The 23029-nt window shown below is 33.6% G+C and overlaps 1 protein-coding gene across 1 annotated transcript in view; it reads left to right on the forward strand.

Moving 5' to 3' along the window:
* The window catches only part of USP15 (ubiquitin specific peptidase 15), a 97640-nt gene that overhangs the window by 38677 nt on the left and 35934 nt on the right, over nucleotides 1-23029 (forward strand). Inside the window, exons 6-7 of the mRNA XM_021711166.1 lie at nucleotides 7959-8045; nucleotides 13805-13949. Of these exons, the coding sequence (XP_021566841.1) occupies nucleotides 7959-8045; nucleotides 13805-13949 (232 nt within the window). The remainder of the gene's footprint in view (nucleotides 1-7958; nucleotides 8046-13804; nucleotides 13950-23029) is intronic.

Consider the following 23029-nt stretch of genomic DNA (forward strand, 5'->3'; position numbering starts at 1 on the left):
GAGGGCTGAGGCGGAAGGATCGCCGGAGCCCAGCAGGCGAGGCTGCGGTGGCCAGAAGCGGCCACTGCACTCCAGTCTCGCGACAGAGTGAGACTCCAACTCAAAAAAAAAATTAGCCCAGCATGGTGGCACGTGACTTGTTAACGTAGTCCCAGCTACTCAGTAGGCTGAAGCAGGAGGATCTCTTGAGCCCAGGAGTTGGAGGCTGCTGTGAGCAGTGATTATGCCACTGCACTCCAGCCAGGGTGACAGAATGGGACCCCTAATCAAGAAAGAAAAATCACCCGTTGAGTACAGTGTGCACAGGTGGAGGTGGTGAGTGCGCTTAAAGCCCAGACTTCTTCACCACTCTACAGTGCAACCGTGTAACCAAAACCTGTCTGTATCCCCTAAAACTATTGAAGTAAAGGCACACACAAACACACAGTTTCTATGTATTCATCACCTAAAAAGAAAAGCATTGTAATAACATTAAAATGAAGTTCCTGTGTACTGCTATTTACCAATAACTTGCTTTTATATTGTTATTTTATTAGTTGTCTAAACTCCAGATCCTTTTTGGAAATGCTTTTGCATGCACATCACCCCATAATTGTATACTTAGAGGTTATTCAGTTTAATATTCATTAAGATCTTAAACATGTATACAGATTTCCTTTGGAATCCTAAAAATACCAGTAGATTAAACAGATTTTTTTCTAGATCAAAAATTTCTATCTACTTTCTGTTATACAAAGATAATATATAAGTTAGTATTGTGTCTCTAGTTTTATCAAACAGCATGCTCACAGTATTAGCTAGTATTAGATTTAGTATTTAAAAGCCATGTCTAAATATAAGTTAGAAAATTTAGACAGTATTACATGTGTGAATGAGTGTAATTTAAGTTTAGAGTTCTCATATAGATGCTTGCTATTTGCAGATGCTCAAATAATAGTTGGATACTTTCTTCCCTTCTCCTCTGGTTTGTTCCAAAAAGGATTTGAGCAATTTATAGTAACATATAAATCAGGGTGAACTATACAAGTAGATGCAGAAATCAGAGGAAAATGGTAAATAAATGTAGCCCCAGTAAAATGAAGTTTGAGGTGAAGTTACCTGGTAGGAGCAGTAAGGGCCTTTGCAGTTAGTAAAGCTGGTCTATAAATGTATGAGTTTTCATTGGATCCTGATTCAGATTAACCACCTGGGAGGAAAAAGATATGTTTGAGATGATTGGGAAAAACATTGAATACAAACTGGATATTGGATTGGGACTGATAATGGTATGTGATGATTAAAAGAAAAATGATCCCTTGTCTGTTAGGGATGTATACTGTGGTATTTACAGGTGACATCAAGTGTGTCTAGAATTGGCTTTAAACTAGTCCAGCAAAAGAAGGGGGAGAGGGAAGCCTGAGGGGATTATAGATAAGAATGGTAAAATGATAATTTTTGAAGATGAGTAACTGATATTGGATACATGAAAGTTGGTATATGTTTCAAAATTTCTGTAATAAAGTTTAAGATAAAAATGGGTTGAGAATTTGGTGCTGAGATTCATAATGGTTGAAGAAAATTTACTGCAATTTCATTTTACAAAAGTGGAATGCTTTATATTACAAATATGTAAAATTAAGCATTCAAAATAAGAAACAAAAATAAAGCTATGAAGAGCAATTTCTTTTAAGTTCTCTTAAACTCTCTTATATATCTTTAAGTACCTAATGTCCTGCTGGCATATAAGAGGCACACAGCAAATGCCATTAAACCGAACTAATCTGGGTCTTACAACAGTAAAAGTGTAATTTTTCAAGAGATTAAAAAAAAATTTTTCCCTCTAAGAACTTGCCTTAGTATAGTTGCCTTAGTATGGTTGCTTGCCTTAGTATGGTTGTTAGAAATGGAAAGAATTAAAGGTTGATCTTGTTTTTGTAATTTTGTTTTATGGTGTTATATTTTACAAAGTTTGGTTGTTTTAGAATTTGAAAATAACTATAAAAACCTAAGATCATTGTTTTGCTGGGCCCGGCATTCAGACTTCTCTATATTTTGGTTGCTCAATATGATATTAGATTTCTATGTATGTTAGATATTTAGTTAACTTACCAGGAGCAAGCTGGGTTTTTCTGTTGAAGAAAGAAGCTTGACATAGCCTTCAACTGCATGCTTTTAACTAGAACATAATGGGCGTAAGAGAATTCAGATACTACAAATGCTCATTTGTCAGAAGTTAGGCTGAATTTTCCCTCTTCATGAAACCACTTCAGCTAAATGGATGTTTACACCTTTTGTTACACCTAGTCTAAACTGGCCAAAATTAGTTTAACTCTAGGTAAGTGACTGATATCAAGTTGATGTATAATAATCTAAGCATTTCTTCTCTCCTTTCTCTAGAAAGCCACTAGTGCAGTGTTGCTAGTGAACAGTCTAATTTTCCAAATTGCATTATAGAAAGAGCATTAACGGGCTCTGGTTATCATCCAGAGACTGACTAGTCCACCCCTAAATAGCCTGACATTAACTCCACAAATGTTAGCTAGATTAGGCTTCTATGTCAGAAGTTGGAATCAGAATAGATATCCTCTGTAAGGTCTGTAACAGCATTTAAAAGTTGTTACACTTCAGCATTACCTGTGGATCACATTTGTCCTTCCTTATCCCTCTGATCTTGCTGTTTAAGACGGTCTTTCCCACGGCCTTTCTCCCAGTGCCTCCTAGACCTTTGCTTTTTCATCTCTCTTTATGTAGCAGATGCCTAGCAAATTGTCACACCTATGGCAAATATTAGTTCATTTTTTTTGTTTGTTTGTTTTCCAAGGTCATCTCCCCTCTTAGCCTATGAATATAAGTCTCATCTTTAAAAACAAAAACCATTCATTTCCTTTCAATACCATTTTTTAGCTTTTCTTCCTTTGACCTCCAGCTTCTTTAAAAAGGCTATACTTACTGGTGCTTGCCACCCTTTCAGGATTTGGCAAAGTCCTTATTTGTCTTTTTTTTTTTTTTTTTAACATATTTGACCTGTCTTTAAGTTTTCTTTTTGATAATTGTCTTGTAAAGAAATGCCCTGAAGTTGAATGCATGATACTACTTTTTTTTTCAAGAATTATTCTCACCGCTCTGATCAATCCTCTGTCTTTCTTCCTTTTCAGGGTCGCCACATTTGGTTTTGCAGGTTGCGCAGCTCTAGGGGACTTAACATCCTACTCTATGCGAAAGGTCCTCCCTGGTGTGGTGCAGGGTACAGCTTCACTGACTGTATGCAGTAGCTCTACTCAGACCTTAAATGAAATGATACAGATTTCTATCAGAAGACCTCTTCCCATAGGAGGCGTTCAAAATTAGGTGATAGATTCTATCACCTAATCTTCTCCCCCAGCTCAAACTGACACAGATAGGCCATTTGATATTTCTAACCTAGACACTTTTCCTAAATTTCATGTCCGTTTCCTGTATTCCCTATTTCAAGCACTATCTCAGAGTCATCCTGAGATCCTCCTTCCACCTCACTTCTCTCATCTAAATAGTCAGCTTGTCTTGCAGATTCTGCTTCCCACACCTGGTTTCCAAATGTTTTGATCTTGGTATTCCTTTAGAGTCTTAAGAATTATAAGATTCAAAGAACTTCTGTTTATCTAGGTTACATCTACTAATGTTTGTCTTACTAGAAATTAAAATACAGAGTTGTTGTTCCTGTTTGTTTGTTGTCTTTCTTTTGGTTTTGGGGTTGGTTCATGTGTGTTTTTAATCTTTTCCTGTACCTTTGTGAAGAATGTTATTGTTCTTTTTTCCTTTTCTTCTGTGTTCAATACTTTCTTAAGTGTTTCTTGTAGAGATGGTCTGGTGGCAGCGTAAGTCCTTAGGGATTGGATATCTGGGAAAGATTTCAATTCTCCCTCTCTGATGAAGCTTAGCTTGGCTGGGTAGGTTATTCTCGGCTGAAACTGTATATCTTTTAGAACTTTGAAGATAGGGCTCCAAGCTCTCCTAGCCTGAAGGGTTTCTGTAGATAAATCTGCTGCTATTCTAATTGGTCTTCCCTGGTAGGTAGTTGGACCTTCCATATGACCCCGCAATCCCCCTACTAGGAATATACCCTGAAGAGCTCAAATCACTCTATAAAAAATATATCTGTATGTTTATCGCAGCATTGTTCACAATAGCAAGATCATGGAACCAACCATGCTGTTCATCAAAAGAAGACTGGATTAAAAAGATGTGGTACATGTACACAATGGAATATTACGCAGCCATTAAAAAAGAACAAAATCATGAATTTCACAGCAACCTGGGTGGAATTAGAGTTTATAATGCTGAGTGATCTCTCACAGAAACAAAGATCTGAGTATCACATGTTATCACTCATAAGTGAACCTTGAACAAGTATTGTAATACTGTAAGAAAAGGATTGACAGTAGAGGGAAACTATGGAGGGGAAGGGAGGTGGGATTAATGATAGTCAATATCTGGGGACAGGGGGCACACCTCATCAACAAGGGTACCTGCATGAAGTGTGTTTGTATACCTAACCCTTAATTGTACCCCACAATTTTAAAATAAAAAATATGTATAAAAAAATTAAAATAGAATTCTAAGATATTTACTTTTAAATAACAATACTAAACCGTTGTTTTGACTTAAGTAATATTTTTATGAAAAATAACTATTTTCTCAAACAAAAATGTAGCATTGTTTTGTATTTTTGCAAGTGTCCTTAATATCTGACTGAGTAGAAGACAGCTAAATTATCATCTACATTTAATTATTCTGCATTTAATTTGTTGTGATACATTGTTTGATTGAAATACATGAAGAGCATTCTGCCTTACACAGATATGTAGTTTAAAAAGGGAGGAGTGTTTTCAGACAGTTATAGCTGCATCACAACTTGTCCAGTGATAGTTTCAGTCTTCAAGGTTAATTGCAGTGTGGAACCTAAAACCATATCAATTAACTTTTTAAATTATTTCATTAAAATCTTTCATATGTAACTTCAGGCATTTTGGTCATTTGGAAAATATTAACTCACTGAGTTTTGCAGATCTTCCAAGAATGGACACATTTCATTATACTACAGTATTTTTAAAAATCACATTTGTAAAAATGTCACCAATCTTATGAAAAAAGCTGAAGTGTTGAGGAGCTATCAACCTCATGATGGCAGAGTCAAGTTGTCTAGGATTCTGATTTTTACTTGAAAGCTTGAATGTTAACATTGGCAACAGATACTTGCAGTTGTTTTCTTAGAAGGAACAGGGTCCCTTCTTTCATTTTTGAGAAAATGTCTGTTGGAGAGCAAAATCTGAATAATCACAGGCAGTCTTGTTTTAATGTGAAAGAATAAAGAGTGGTGGTGTGAACAGAGTGACTGGTTCTGCTTACAGTTCTAATAATCACACAAGCTTCCCTCACAGCACCCCTGCTGCCTCTGTAGGTAGCTGGTGTGCTTTATGCAGGCTCCCCAGTTTATCAGACACTATTATAGAGAAGTGGAAGTAAGGGTCAAGATTTAATAACATCAGTAAGCTTCATTTTTTAAGTGTGTCTATCCGAGGTATCTTTTGCTCTGGGCTGGTGAAGGAAGTTCAGTGCTGCTGCTTTACTTCACGCTAAGGTACCAGCAGTTTGCTTGCCATAGCTTTTGTGCTCTCCATACAAGTATCCATCAGCAAAAGAGGTCAGATAGCACTTAAGTAAGCCTTGGTGTCATGATGAAGATAGTTTTGACCTCACAGATACCTTGAAAGGGTCTTGGAGACCCTTGCTTTGAGAACTGCTTCCTAAACATTCAAGGCATGTTGCGTTTACCCACTCCACCTTCTCAACTTCAGTCCTTATTCATTCTTGCCTTTGTGATTTTTATAGTCTCCTATCTCATCTCCCAATCTTGCTTCTCTTTCTTTTCCTCAAGAGTTGTCCTTCTGGAATGCAAATCTGATTTTGTGGAAACCCTATTGAAATCTGTCAGCATGCCCAGCACACTTGGGTAAAATCCAGATTACTTCATAGAACATAAAAGACTTTTCATTATCAAATCTACATTACTGACTTTGATTCCTGTCTGCTTACTTCCTACCCTTTCAGCCAAACAAGATTTCTGCAGTCCCATTCATTTGCATATGCTGTTCTTCTTACCTGAAATACACCTATCCCTGTAACTGTATATTATTTTAAAGTTACCTCATGTCACTGTCTACAGGATTTTGTAATAAAATTTATTATAGCACTTGTATTGCTTTATAGTCATTTGTTTAGGTGTCTTTTTTTTTTTTTTCCTATTAGATTGTGAGCTGTTTGAGGTCAGGAACTGTGTCTGTCTTTGTATTCCAAGTACTCATCAAGGGTGAAGCATATAGTCATATTTCATAAATGTTTGAGTGAATGAATTCCATAGAAACTCTGGAAAAACAAATTAACTTCATTAAATTTCATTTTATTTTCCTTCTAATATAATCATTTGGTATATTATTATAAAATTATACTAATGAATAATTTTTAAAAGGCCACAAATGGACAGAAAAAAATATAGAGTGAGTATATATACATATATATGCCTCAGCTCCTTTATTGGATTAAGTTATCTTTATTTTCATAATTTTTACTATAAATAGGACTCAAGGGAACATTTTGATTCACGCATATGTTCTGAAAAGTTGTAATGAATTACATTTTGAAAAATTAACCTTAATTCATTATAATTCAGTCTCTAATCAATTTAGACTTTTTTCTAATTTGGTATTTTTAATGTGGAGGCAAAAATGCTGAGATATTTCTAAATTTTTATTAATATTTTAAAACTAGTACCTGGAAAATTAGGATTCTCAAAGTCACTTTTTAAGTGTGTTCTATCTGTGTTTTGAACTTGGTAGAGTAAAATAAAAATGTGTTCAAGGGACTTCTGTCAGAAAGACAGCTAGCTAGAAATTCCACCTAATGTCATCCATCTACATACAGCCTTCGTTGACAAAAAAGAAAGAAACGTTTTAGTAAACTTTGAAAGTTAAACCAGATTTTTCTTATATTTAAGAAAGTTTATTACTCACCACTTATTCTGCACAATGCATTTTACATGTATATTTTTATAAATTTAAACTACCTAAAAGAAGACTTTTTAGATTATACTTTTCTGCCCATTGACCATTTTATTATTAGCGCCTGAGGAGAGGAAATAAAATAATTTTTAAAAGCTAATCATTTTGAACCTCGATAATTTAGAATTTACGATGAGTGAATTACTGGACTAAGAACCTAGGATTTTATAGGCATAGATGTTGCCCAATATATTTAAATTGTTTGCAATTTACAAGGGAAATTAAATCTTGTAGAGACTTTTAAGTTCTTTCATCATTTCTATATAATAGATTTGTTGATTATAAATCATGCCATTAAAGCTTATTTGTTGACTAAAAGACAGTACTAATTGAGATTTTTTTTCTAAAAGATTCTAAATTAATGCAGTGTATATAACATAGTCAGGTTTGTGTCTTTTCAGTTTTTCCAGCGATAACTTTGACTAAATGTTATTCTTTGGGATTGCCATTCCATTCCCATTGCCTTACATTTTTAGGAATTGGTAACATTCTCTGGTCTCTGTGTCAGTGTTATGTATAATTAGATGCCATGAGAAACAAAGTCGAATATTTTAATTTCAGTGATGTATGAAAATTGATTATAAATTTTAATAATGGTTGCCTGAACTAGGAAATGGATATATTAGTAGATTTATAATAATAGCAAATTGCATATTTAACTTGATAAATTTTATTTGAAAATAGTTCCCATTTGTACCGTCATGTTTTATTAGGAAAATACATTGAAAATTTAAAACAAAAGGATATATAGTGGTTTTGCTCATAAATCTGTTTTCCAGCATTCATGTACTACAAACATTGTCATCTGTTACTTCTTTTCTTTATTTCATAATTTCAAAATTCTTCATTTTTTTTATCTAATTTAACATTTTCATATTTTTAAAGGTCCCCAGGTGCATCAAATTTTTCAACTTTACCAAAGATCTCTCCTTCATCTCTATCAAATAATTATAACAACATCAACAACAGAAAGTAAGCACTGAATCTTAAAAACTCTTTATTTAATTGATCACCCTGTTGTGGTTGCAAAAAATCTCTTGTATCTAAAATTTAGGATAAAACTCTCAATGCATTAAAATTGGTTATCTTTTAAATTACTGGTCAGTTCTTCCATGAGTAACTTAACAAGAAGGAAAGCAGTTATAAACTACTTCTTGATTTAATACATATACTACAATAGTTGACTGAAAGAAATAAAACACTTTTAGAATTTTACACACTAAAAACTAATTATAAAATATATAGACACTTGTTAGAACTCAATGTTTTTAGAAGAACATGAACTTCAGATGTCATTTTAGTACTAGATATAACCACTAATATTAAAAGTATTTTTCAAAAGTGTGAATCAGTGATTCTCAACTGGAAAACATATAACTTTTATGTTTATGAAAAAGGCAATCACCTTATCTGAAGAAGTTCAGAGAAACAATTTCCTTGCCCCATGATAAATAAAATTCAGAATCTTGGAATTTATTTAAATTTTGTGGAAGTGTGTACTATATTGCTGTAAGAAAAAAGGTTGAAAGTCACTTGGGCTTTCACTATAACATCTGACTCTGGGTATATTACCTTGAAAATTGTCATATTTATTTAAGAGGTAAAAAGAAAACCTTCATTACTTGTAACTAGTCCAGTGAAATCATGGGAAAAAGTTTGATCTGGAGATAGTTATTTTCTTATTTCTCGGATATGTACAATGTGGTTTATATTTAGGCTAATAGTGTTTAGATAAATATTTTCACTATTTCTCCAGTTCATAAATGGCATCTGATTATCCCAGTGCATAAATTAAAAAAGACTAAAGCTCTTTGTGAAATAATCTTTAAAATAATACCAATAATTGAATTTATGGGTTTAATTAACTTTGCCTTAAAACTCATATTTTTTTGGTGGGGAGGACTTGGTAAAATTATTTTAACATGCATCTAAATTATAACTAGGCGACAATAGCTAAGATAATTTTGGAAAAGAAAAAAAGGATTAGTATTACTAAATGTCACATTGTATCATAAAAATAGAATAATTCAGCATTATTAACCCAAGAATACTCCTATAGATCAATGGAATCAAATGAGGAAACAGCCCAGAAATAGACCTTTGTATATAAAAGATTTAATGCAATCAAACAGTATTCTATGCCAATGGCAGTGGGCAAATTATCCAGAAAATATCATTGATAAAATTGATTCACTCTTGAGAATTTCTCTTTAGAACCTTTAAATGCAAGATGATTGTTAGACTTCTTTTAAAAAGGGCAAATAAATAGAATAAAGTACTTGTTACGACTGCTAAAAAAAATTCTTAATATATTAATCTCATAAAAATCAGTGAGAAATTTTCTAAAACAATTAGAAAAATGACACACTAAAAATAAAGGAATTAAATATAGGATAAATATTTTAAATGTTCAGATTCACCACTGATGAGAGATGTGTAAGTTAAAATCATAAAATACTCCATCTATTTTCCCCTACCTCAGTCACTTTGGGAAAAATTAAACAATGATGTGAATTCTTTAAAGGATTTTATTTGAAAACAGTAATTCATAAAAAAGATATGTGCACTATGTGTAACTACATTACAGTATTTCAACGTAATGAATATTGAAGACAATGTGAATATCCAACTGTGGTATGTTCTCTTCTACTTAAGAATATATATCCACAAGCAAAAAGAGTGAAAAGAGATATCCCCTTATAACTCAGTGTATATTTTTATATCTTTTAATTTAATTCATTAAAAGTAATTTTTTTCATAAATATATTCTGTTTCTACCAACTGCAGGTGATTCCCACATGTACTGTAAGATAATTCATATACAGGTATAACGTGTTTATAGTCATTCTTTGGAGAGATTTTTAACATAGGCTGTATTGAATATAGACTATATTTTGTCTGGAGTCACCTTATTAGTATATGTGAACTGGTATGTTTCTGTTTTTGTCTTATTTACCCTCTCATAGTAAAAATATGGCATACTAATCTAATCTCAAAGCCTCTGCAGAATTGAGAGGAAATTAAAATCTTAAGTTTTAGAACATGGTAATTGATTCTCCTCCTATGACTAGATTATATTTTTAGCTGTTTGTCTAATTTAGACATGAAAATAGTTCTTTGATATTAAGGAATTTTAATAGCAAATAGCTACTGAGATACCACCAAGATGATGACCATTTCAGCATGAGGGTAAATTTTATACTCGTATATGGATTACTTTTCTTAGTAAGGAACAGAACTTAAGCATTCATAAAATGGAAAGTTTTTTTAACCGTAAATAACTTGAATGCTCTTATGTTTAAACAATTATTTTACCTAAAATTTAGTTCTTGAGCTTTCATTCAACTCATGAAAATAAGTAGCAGCTTAAGGCTTCAGAGAGAAGTAGCATAGTTTCTTTAATTAAAATTGGGTAAAAGAGGTAATTGCCTTTTTATAGTGGCTGGATTTTTGAAAGTTCCTGTATGTAGAAATATTCTACAACTATAAATGATGGTACATTTAAAAATATATCATTATGAAACCCAAGCTTATATGAAATTTATTTGCAAACCCAAGACTTTGAACAATCTTACACTGACATATTACTAAGATATAAAATTTTCATTTCCAGAAATAAGAGTATTGTTATAAAGGTAATATCATACATACCTGAAATTATTTTAAGTTTAATAAAGTTTATATTAAAAACTAATGCGAAGAATTCATTGCTGGAATATAGTTTGTTTACTCTGTTATAATTTTACCTGTTAGTCCATAGAATGTTTGTTTTTGCTTCAATTATAATTTAAGTATGTTTTATTATCTAATTTTCTTTCTGGTAGTAGTTTTATAGCCTTCATTTGTCTGCTGTGCTATATTTGCTTTAATACATTACTAACATTGCGTTTCAAAAATATTTGTAATGTATTTTGTGTCTCAATTTGACATTCCACATCAGAGCACCTTTCTACTTCTCTGTTAATTCATTAAAATCTTTCTTTATTTGAAATGGAAATGATTTCCTGTGAGATTAAGCCAAGAATAGGAACTGTGAATTTTGGAGACCACCAGACCTAGCCATCTGACTCTTGATAAGTTAGCTGAAAGCACCATTTCACTAACTGCAAAGTGGGCATAATTATAGTTATGAGGATTAAATTATACATTTATAATGTTTATAATGTCAGTGCTTAAGTGAAAAGTTGATCTGAAATTTTTATAGAAAGATAAGGTTCAGTTTTACAAAAAATTGTATTTTTTAATTAATTGTATCTTCATTAAAGAGGATAGACATACAGAATTAATCTAATACAGTGTTGAAAATTCCCACTACTATTACTGTAAATTTATTTTTTGCAAAGTAGCGTAGCCTTAAAAGATGAGTGGCTTAAGATCTTCAGGAAAAAAATTAGCAGAAATAGTTATGAATATCCTTGGCCCGCATTTTCATATGCTTTGTTGAATTGTATAAACAACTGCTGGTTTGGGTATTTTCCATGACAAACTTTAATAATTGGTTTAGAGCATACATAACATGCGTTTTATAAATGACCAATCAAGATAATATTTTGGTTTTCAGTATCATCTTTGAACATCTAGACTATCTCAGTCTTTGGACAAAGTTTATATGACCTTATCACTTAAGCTAAAATGTAGATGTTTAAGGATTCAGACTTTCAAAAACAAAACCAGAAAACTGCTTTGCGAATAAGTTCTTTGTTCATTTCTCAGTAAATAGGAATTCCTATTCCGTCAAATCATCATGTTGCCGCAAAGAAGAGTAGAGCTCCGGCATCCGTTTGTGTTACATGTGGGGAAAGACAGATATCTGAATATGTTCTTATGGAATGAGCATGTAAATGTGCTTTTAGTCTTTTCACTTGCGTGTGTGTGTAGGCATGAGCATGCATTTGGGCATACTTTCCCCGTGTGCTCTGGCTGCTTAAATTTTATTATAATTTTACAGCCAGAACATACGTTATTTTTTTTTTTCCTCTCTGTAATATATAGAATGTATAGAAAATGCGGGCCTTGTATTCTTTTAAATAAACAGCAGATCTTGATTTTTAGCACTACTTACAGTAATAAAAGAGCACTTTTTTTTGTGCTTCAGTTTTTTGTTTTATGTACTCAAAGTTAGATTAAGTAATCCAATTATGAGTGAACATATATTTAGTTGCTAATAGGTGCTTTGCACTTTATTAGTTACTAGGAATGTAAAATAAAATATGAGTCATAAGGCTGATGATTTATAAACAAATCACAAGATGCTTGAACTAATTTTTACTTTACTTTTTTTTTTTTTCAGTTTAAAGCAAGTCAATAGCTATAAGCCTAGCATTTCTGCATTTGTGTTGATCAAGGTTACATTTCTTTGGGCCCTGCTATTTTTGTTTTATCTAAGGGTAGATTGGTTTTTTTGAGAGTAGGGGAATTGACTTTGTTTGTGGGAGAGGGAATTTTTTTTAATGCAGAAATGTTAATGGGCTAGGATTGTGTGTGTAATGTTAGGGTGATGTGGTTTTTATGTGTTTTACCTGTTTGGTTTGGGGCAGTGTGTCAATGTGTGTGTTTACTAATGACTTTGTTACAATTGGTAGTTGTATAGTTGACTTAAACTGTTAAAATAATAAAGTGAAAGTATAGCGTATAGACTAATAAAGTGAGGTATTTGAAATTATAGGAAAAAAATATTTTAAAAAAATGCCAGGAATAAGTTGTAGCCAGTTACTGATACATCATGTTTACTTGTAAAACTGTATTCTTTTATTTACATAATCATTTGCTTTTAGCAAATGATTTTCATTCTCATTCAGGTTTTTTCCTAATGAATAACAAAGCAGTTGAAAGTATGATTTTGAATTATATCCAAACTACTCATTATAGGTATTTCAAAGACAACTTACCAAAAATTAAGGAATAATTCATCTTTTTTTACAAAATTATTTTTTGTGATATTTAAAGGAAGAGGGATTATTTAACTTATTTGTTAACTCTTTAGTTCTTACTAAAATTACCCTGATTTTCTAAATTTTTTGATTGTATAGTTTTTTTAAGGTTAACATTTATTATACTTACAGTACAAATTATCCTGAAGTTATACTTACCTAATTAAATAAACTATTCTGACAAACTAGAGAAAGAAAAGGCAATTGGTACTAGAATATACTTGCATAGAATCATTTTTGCATCCTGTTCACTCAGGCTTTTTTCCGCATTTGAATACTAGATTTTGCTGGTCTAGCATAGAAACTACAAATAGAATCTGAAGTGCATCAGAACAGTGATGTCACAGTGGACTTGGAAATGTCTGCACTCACCTTAACTGAAGCACAACTCTTCCTGTATATGCTGTTCTCTATTATGGTAGCACGATGCAAAAAGGTCATAAATGAGATGATTTCTTGCTGCGGGTGGTGTTTAAAATCTGAATGTTTTAAATTTCATGGAGCAGTGAAGAATGGAGCAAGCTGTGAAGCTGCTCCAGTGACTCCAGTGTAGAAAGCTGTGGTTTGTATTGGTTAGTGTGTGGTACATGAGGCAGTGATTTTGGTGACTGGACAAAGGGTATCTTAAGAAGGGGGGCTTGTTTTGTTTGAGATCCATGTCTTTAAAAGTACCTAAGTTGAGTACTTAAAAGAAATTTAATAACCGACCCCCATCTCATAAATAGGCTTGAAGTACTCTGCTTATTATAACAATATTGTGATATAATTGGCTGCATTATGAAAAATATTTTTTTCTTCCAGTGTGAAAAACTCAAATTATTGTCTCCCATCATATACTGCTTATAAGAACTATGATTATTCAGAACCTGGAAGAAACAATGAACAGCCAGGCCTCTGTGGCCTAAGTAACTTGGGAAATACGTGTTTCATGAATTCAGCTATTCAGGTAGGTCTTTCCAAACAAAGTGAAACTCGTGTTTCATAGAAATCTGTAATACAAAAAGAATATAGTGGGCTTTTCATATCAGAGCCATGAGTATTATATGTGTTTTGAGAGTTTATATTTCATAGAAGATTTAAGTGACACATTTGATTCATTCATTCTACTACTGGTAGTGCGGTATTATTATGTTCCTCAGTTGGGTGATACGTGATCTCATGCAAAAATAAAATACCTAACAGAAAACTTTGGCTCTTTAAGAAGAAGAAAGAAAAGAAAAAAGGTAGTGAGGCCCCTCCTTTATTCAGTAGAAGTCTGTTGAGCTTTTTTTTTCCTTAATGGGAAATGAAAATTTGTGAACCTCTTTTTGTGTATGTATTTTAACAAATCGCTTTTCCTTAAAGGTCTTTTAATGTGAGAATTTAAGAGATTAATTACTTTTTTTACCCCTTTTCCTTTCCGTGGACTTGCTTATTCTTGCTACTTTAGTCTGTATCTCTTTCTTACTTGTTAAATATTTTTGTCTTTTATTGGTTCTGAAGTTTTGAGAGAGAAATATTTTTTAATGTCATTCTTAATATGTATAAAATTAGGACTGGTTATCCTATTCCCCTTTTACAGATGAGATTTCTGTGTTTTCAAAAGCCCCAAATAATAGTAGACCATTTGATATTTGAATTTTCATGTTTTTTGGTTAGTCTTTTTTATGAATTCTGAATTTTTAGTTTTAAATCTGTAATTCTTTATTCATGTTCTAGTATTGACTCTCCTATGCTCAAGAGGCAGCCTCCAGGGATACAGGTTAAATATAGAGTATAGATTAATAAGAACATTATTACACATCTTTCTATGTGAAAAAAAAGATGACTCATTTACCAAGATCCTAAATGAATCTTTTTTGTGCATTTTCGTCAATCCTGCTGTCTCCTAAATTAACCATTGTCTTTATATAACATTCTTGGAAAATAGAATTTAGCAGTCACTCTGTAGGCCAGAAGTTAGCAACCTTTTAGAAAATGTTGAGGGGAGGGCATAAGTAGTCAGTTTCTGATTTCTTGGTTTAGAGTTGAACCACTTGGGAAGTAGCCTATCTGCTCAAGCACATACTTTATGAATTAAATCATCCTTGAGTAATACTATTCACACATTAGTGAGATACTTTACTCCGAATTGTCTTTCAAGGATTCCAGTGCTTGTTAAAAATAAGATAACTTAAATTTGTATCTTTATTTTTCTGTAAGGGGACGAAAGAGAACTTATCTGATAAGAGCAAACCAAAAATGTTTTACTCTCCTAATAGTTCTGTAGATAATAAAGTGAAGTACATGGGTGCTAAGCTTTTGAAGACAGGAATGGGACAAATTGTAGTAACTGTTAGACTACCCTCCTTGATCACTGAAAATCATCTTTAGATCCATTTCTGGAACACATTTAATATAAACAGGGGTTACACCAGTACCAGAAAACCCGGTTCTCAGATCACCAAGTCCTATTAATTTTTATATAATTCTTTCTCCTTACACTGCCAAAATTACATAGGTTCTAGGGGCTGGGTATAGGCTTGAGTTGTTGCTGTATATTCTAGTTTAGAAAACCAATTTCGATGCTTTGTCATAAAGATTAACAAAATATTTTAATAATATAGACATTAGAAATTTGAACCTGTTGGGAGAAAACAAGAGTTCCTTTTTATGCTAATCATTCGTGGGAGGCTGTGACCAGCATTCAGACTAAATTCCTTCTAAGGCAATGTTTCATTCTAGTTTTCTGTGCCTTTGATATGTCTGTTTAGTATTATCTCCATATGGTTAGTTATAGTTTCTCAAAAATGGGTATTATAATTAGATCTTCTAAACAGCTGTGTTGAGCTAGTTTTAACGTTGTTTGTCTTTCCTGTATAAGGAATGAGAAACTTCATTTTAGTTTTTAAAGTAAATTGGTATATCTGTTGCTACCCTCTCCTTTAATGTATTTCACTATCACATATTCCATTTCAACTGAGAAATGGCCATGAGGCTGATAGTGTATCATGTTATGGTAGTAATCATAAAGAAAATTTTTGATAAAAATTTCAGTAATGAGTATTTTAAGCAGTGGATATTATGTCTATCTTAATTTAGTTGGAAACTATACTTTCTCTAAAATAAAACTCTTCAGAAGAGTTAGAGAAGGGAAAAATGAGTTTTCATTTTTGCTACTTTTTGCTTTTAATCCAAATCCAGAATTACAAAAGCTCTATGACTTTTAATTGATTTAGATGTCAGCTCTCAAGCTGAAAATTAACCATAAGAGAAAATACAAAATAGCGGCAGTGTGCTTTACTCCCGCTTCAGGAGCACTCATGTAAGTCCACATATGAAAAGGGTAACAGATAACTAATAGAATAAATTACTTAAATAATTTCTTTTCAGATACTGTCTCTTCAATTATGTTTTTAAATTTCCTTACAACTTCCTTTACTTTGAAGACTATTCATGAGCTTCATAAATATTATTTTAAAAGGTTACTGATAATTTGTAACCTCTTAATTCCATACTCTGAAAAATATGAGTAGTCATTTTAGTACATCAGGTAGTATATTAGTCACATATCTTTAAAAAGATGTGGAAAGCATACATTTTTTTAAAAATATGAGAGTGGATTATGCTTAGCCCATCAGTAGCCTTGAGATGGTGACATCATTTCATGGCCCTTGATTAAAAACTAAGCAGCACCTGCCTGAGTGTGATTTAACATTATTATTGGTATTCAAGATTTCCTCTGATGTAATGGTATGAATGAGCATTAGCTCTTTCTGGTGAATATAGTACTACCATATAGTCTAATATTTATTAAGCAGACATGTGATGGGTTTGGCAGTCAGCCCCCCATATCCACAAGTTCCACATTCAGTCAACCTCAGATAAAAAATATTCAAAACAATAATAGTATAACAATAAAAAATTATGCAATTATCTGTGTTCGCTCAAGCCTGTAATGCCAGAACGCTGGAAGGCTGATGTGGGAGCATCACTTGAGGCCAGGAGTTTGAGACCAGCCTACAGAGGAGCAACATAGTGAGACCCCTGTTTCTACAAAAATTAGCTGGGCATGGTGGTGCACACCTGTCATCCTAACTACTTGGGAGGCTGAGGTAGGGGAACGGCTTGAGCCCAGGAGTTTGAGGTTACAATGAGCTATGCTCGCACACTACACTCCAGCTTGACAGACAGAGTAAGATCCTGTCTCAAAAAAAGAAAAACAAAAAACATTAGAACCAATGCTGTATAACAACTGTTTATATAGCATTTACCTAATAGCATGTATTAGGTAATATAATAATATGGAGATTATTTAAAGTATAGAGGAAGATGTGTATAGGTTATCTGCAAATACCACTGTGCCATTTTATATCGGAGGCTCAAGTGTCCATGGATTTTGGTATCAAAGGTCAGGGGCCTCCTGAAACCAGTCCCCTGTGAATGGATACCAAGGACAACTGCATGAGTCTACCTTGGAAAGGTAGAGTCTAGATATTGCGATTTTCAACTTTTTGCTTTTTAGCTTCGAACCCCCCTTTTTTTTGAGTTGGAGTCTTACTCTTGTCACCCAGGCTGGAGTACAGTGGCATGCTCACAGCCACTGCAGCCTGTACCTGCTGGGCTCCGGCGATCCTTCCACCTCAGCCTTCCAAGTAACTGGAACTACAGGCTCACACCACCATGCCCAGCTAGTTTTTGTGGTTTATTGTAGAGAAGAGGTCTCAGCGAGTTGCCCAGGCTGGTCCCGAACCCCCAGACTCAGGCAGTCCTCTCACCTCAGCCTCCCTACGTGCTGGGATTACAGGCTGAGCCACTGTGCCCAGACAAGCCCTTTTTAAAAATTACTGTTATAAAGAGGTTAATTGTATCTCTACTGTTTAAACAGATGTAAAATTACTTGGGTAGGGTAGAGTTTCTAGAATCCTGTCTACTTTCCTCTACCTTCCTTACTGGCCCCAGAAGCATTCTCATGGAATCTGAGGACCCTGAGGAAGAGTTTGAAATCAAAGCCTGGTTTAAAAAAAGACAAAACTAAAAATGAATAATATGGATTAAGAGCAGTCATTGGGGTTATACTACCTGAATTGAAAACATGGCTTTCCTGCTTATTAACTGTGTTACCCTAGACAGGTTAATTTCATGACTCATTTTTTTCATCAGGTGACAAGAAAATAATAGTACCCATGTCTTCGGAGTTTTGCAAGGCTTGTATGAGTTGGTGGATATAGCACTCTTAGAATAGTAACTGGCACATCATAAATATTGAATGAGTATTCAGTAGATATTATTTGGCTTTTTTTTTTTTTTAATTCAAGGAGTTAAGTATGGTGACTCTGGAAAGACACTATCTTTCCTAACCCTTGTCTCTGTTCTCCTTGCATATGAGTCTTATTCTATTTTCGACCTAGTGGATGTAGAAGAAAGAATTGAGTGTTATTTTCTCTTTTGTGTAGTGTATTATTGCAATTTATCATCTCCATTTCAGAACTGTTCTACTTTAACTCTCCCTAGACAAACAGATAGGGAAGGGAAATAGTAATGTAGAACTGTTTTATAAATATTCAACCTGCAGGGCACTCTGAAACTCAAAACCTAGGCTTCAGGTTACCCTTGGCCTCAGCCTCCTAAGTAGTTATGATTACAGGCATACACCACCATGTCCTGGTGGTACAAGTGATATATGCCCTAAATCTCTATCTAGAGAATGTCTAATTTTTTTTAATCAGCATCATTGGTGGTGATTTCAGTAGATTCAGGAGCACGCCCAACTCTTGTCTTTTTCATTGTCAAGGCCTTAGGGCTCATGATTGTCTTCCTGGATGAAGCCTCTCTCAGATAGATTCAAAGCAAGGGAGTGATGTGGTCTGCCATTGGAAAGCAACATGGTGTAAGATGGTTGTTTTCAAACTCTTCACTTAGACATAATAGGGCTCCATAAGTAGGTAAGTAGGAAATCAGTGACCAAAATGCTACTTATTAAGGACTATTTCATTATTCTTACCAAAAAATATGGAATGAGTTAGGACTTCAAGCATTTTTATAGTCAACTTCAAAAATGATCTGTTGAGTTAGTAAAAATTTATTTAGTAAATTTAGAAGAATGTTAAATAGAAACTCTCAATTTTTTTAGATTTAATTTAAGAGAATGAATAAATACTACACAGAAATAATATCCTTTTAAGAAACTAGATCTTCATTACATTGTAAAACTGAAAAGTCTTTACTGAAGCTTTTACTTCTATGTTACATCACTTCATAGCTTGAATCTGATTAAATAAAGCACTTACCTGCTCTCAGCTTGAGACCTTGCATTTTTAGAAGCAGTATCACAGAAGCCCAGTTTACCATGAAACTTTCTAATTTTATTCAAATTACTGACTTTGCATTTAAATGAATGTAGTTTCCATCAAAAAAAGAAAACCTCACCCCTGAGATATAACACAATTTTTTAAATAGTTTAGAACCTTGAAGAAAATGATTTGTTAAGTATGATAAACTGAGAGTGTTAAAAATTCAGATGACTACTTTTTAATCCAGGATATTAAACTCAATTATTTGTGTTCTTTCCTCATTATGTATCAAAAATTGCATAGCAAACTATCATCAAAAATATGTTTAATCCTCTATCAAATGACAACTCAGGTCTTTGTTCCATTTTAATAAAAGTAAAAAACTGGAAACAGACTTACTTGCATTAGAACCATTCATTTTTTCAACATGGATACCAGTGTTTTTACTTTTTTGTTTGGACTAGGGTAAGGGAGAAATATCCCTTCCTTTTAGAAAGTGAGAATAGAGGTGAGAAAGAAAAACCTGCATTCTCCTGTAGACTATCTTAGGAAAGAGTGTATATGGTGGGCAACCCCCTCAAGTTCCCTCCCACTGTGGGAGCTTTTCTGTCCTCTTAATAAATCCTGCTTTCTCAAAATAAATAAAATTTTTTAAAGAGTACATATGGTATAGTTCTGTAAGAATTTAGTATTCACAAATGGTTAGAAATAATATCTCTAAAAGAATGCTTATCCTTGTGTAACTTGGCTAATAATGATTTCTTGTCATGAGCACATGCCTTTTTTTTGATTTGGAGTCTCACTCTGTTGCCCTGACTGGAGTTCTGTGGCACACTCCCAGCCACTGCAGTCTCAACCTTCTGGGTTCCAGTGATCCTTCCGCCTCAGCCTTCCAAGTAGCTGGAACTATAGGCGCGTGCTACCACGCCCGGCTAATTTTTGATTTATTGTAGAAACGAGGTCTCACCAAGTTGCCCAGGCTGGTCTTGAACCCACGGGCTCAGGCATTCCACTCGCCTTGGCCTCCCAAAGTGCTGGGGTTACAGGCTGAGCCACTGAGCTCAGCCTACATGCTTTTCTTAATCTCACATGGAGAGTGGGGATCTGATTGTTCTTCTCTTCACATTCTTCTCAGTTAATAAACAAATTTCTCAAGGATTAGTGCTTCTATTTCTGAATTAATATAGGCTTCTAAATGTTTTGTTTGTTCCTAATTCTATAAAAGGAAAATGACATAGTATAGATCACAGAGAAATAGAGAGGTTCTTTTAAGGAGTTGTAAATAATTACATCTGATTCTAAAATAAATAGTTTTATACTATTCTGGCTAGAAAAGATCACTAATTTAATGATGAACTTACTAGATAGTATTACAGTGGTTACATCTTACAACAGAAGTTATTAATAGAATTAGGCTTATATATGTTGCATTCATTTTTATAATTATTTCAAGGATATTTATGTATGAAAGAAAAACATAAGAAATGCCCATCTGTAGTCAATGGGAACTACAGATTTGCCCCTCTGCAAAAAGAACAAAAAGAAGGTAAAAGGGTTCCAAATGTACTCTCTTACTTAAACCAAACACCTCATTTTGTTGATGTCAGAATATTTTCTAAGATATATTTTTCTCCTTTACTAAATGTAGACTAACATAATTCCACGCTTTTAAAATTGGAATGTCTTAAAGTGTTTCAGGCTTATGTTTTAATTTATAAATTGTTATTATTGTATAACCACTAATAAATATAGGAGATTAGAACTGATAGATCCTTGAAAGACAGAAGCCATGCTAAATGCTTCCTAGGGACTTGTTTGGTTTTCTTTTGCCTATTTTAAAAAATATATACACTTTGAATTTAGTAAATTAGGACAATGCTTACAAAGAAGTCCTCATCTATTGAATATTTTCTTTTAATATCACTGATCTTGAGACCATCTTCTGTTTTAGTTTGTAAATAGAAATAGTTTGTGATGGTGCTTATTATACATGATAAACTTTGTTAATATCATTGTCACTTGCATAATTATGTTTCCGTTCAGTATCATTTTAGTACTATATATGTGGAAACCTATTGCTAAATATCATCTGTCACTTCTTTACAGTGATTTAAAAACTATACTATTCAGAGCAGGGAAGAGTGTCAGTGAATTGGTTACTGAAGCCATTGTTCAATTAATAGTATTATATAAAAATAAATTCTTTGCATAGTGCAGGGTGTTTCTTATATCATCTTTCACTTTCTTAGTTTTTTCTACACAGAAGTCTACATGTTAGGTTGTAAGTATCCCTATTTCTCTAGTGAGGAAATAGAGGCAAGGAAAGTTTATGTGATTTGCCAGTTACTATGACAAGGTAATACATGAGTTAAAACTGGGTTGTTATTCAGAACGTTCAGCGGTAACGTATTTTTTCAAAATTATGCTAATTAACTTATAAGAAATGCTTTAAACATATTTCATGTGGTAAAATATAACAAAATTTGTCATTTTAACCATTTTTAAATGTATAGGTCCGTGGCATTAAATATATTCACACTGTTGTACAACCATTAGAAATGATGTTATGTTTATGCCAAATGAATGGCCCCCATAATACAAGATGCTCCATAAAGTAGCAATATTGTTTTACCACTCAAAATAGTTTCCTTACATGGTTATATACACATTTGTTTGATGGTCACGGTGTTCAGAAACAGTCAAGTGCTGCTTTTGGAATTGCTTTTATTCTTCTGAATATCACTTGTGGCTATTTTTCCTCCTTTGATGATAAAGTTGATTTTCAAAAACCAGAAGTTATTTATAACATTATTTTCAGAATACTGTAGATGCTTGGTAACTTTTCTTCAAGTAAAATATACTCATGGCATCATCTGTTCATTGATGAGGGTTTACTAAGTGTCTTTCATTCTGATAGGCACTAATGATGCCATGATGAACAAACCAGTTTCTGTTTCCATGGAGTTTACAGTCTAGTAGGGAGAATAAACATTAAATCCATCCTGAATTATGATAAGCATCATTAAGAAAAAAAGTAGACTGCTATGAGATATAATGGGAGATGGGAGAGCTGTCACTCTCACCGAAGTCACATTTGAGCTGTGACCCCTTAAAGAATAGGTATGAGTTAGGCAGGTGAGAGTTGAAGTAAGCTGGAGCAAAAACATGTGCAAAAGCCCCTAAGATGGGCAAGTCTGAAGAACCAAATGAGTAGCCTGTGGATTAATGTATGAAGGGGGTAGGACAAAATGAGTTTGAAGAAGGAGGCAAAAGCCAGATGGTGGAGAATATGGGTATTAAGGGGTTACAAAGGCATCGAAGGCTCCAGGCTGCTGTCATCACATTTGGCTTCTTGCATTTATCACTACCAGGTTTCTTTGCTTCTGCTCTTAGCCCTTTCAGTCTGTCCTTTGAAAAAAAAGCAGCCAGAGAGATCCTTTTTCATTTCACTCAGCAAGAGCTGGAGTCCTTACAACAGAGAGGAGGTTCCTACATGAGCCGGCCCCTCCGACCACTTTCCTTCATGCTCATTCCCCTCCACCCTCACTGTACCCCTCACACGTGTCCAGAATGTTCCTGCCTTGGGATCTCTGAACTTGGAGTTTCCTGTGCCCATTATTTCTTCCTCTAAATATTTATATTCTTGCTTGCTCACTTCCACTGGCTCTCTGTATCAGGCAGTTTCTTCCAGTCACTCTACGTCCTTCCCCACATCCCATACAGCACTCGTGACCATCTGGCGTGCTTCATTTATGTTTGGGTTTTTTGCTGTCTA

The sequence above is a fragment of the Carlito syrichta genome, unplaced genomic scaffold (assembly GCF_000164805.1).
Source record: "Carlito syrichta isolate Samal-C Ts95f unplaced genomic scaffold, Tarsius_syrichta-2.0.1 Scaffold301892, whole genome shotgun sequence".
NCBI lineage: Eukaryota > Metazoa > Chordata > Mammalia > Primates > Tarsiidae > Carlito > Carlito syrichta.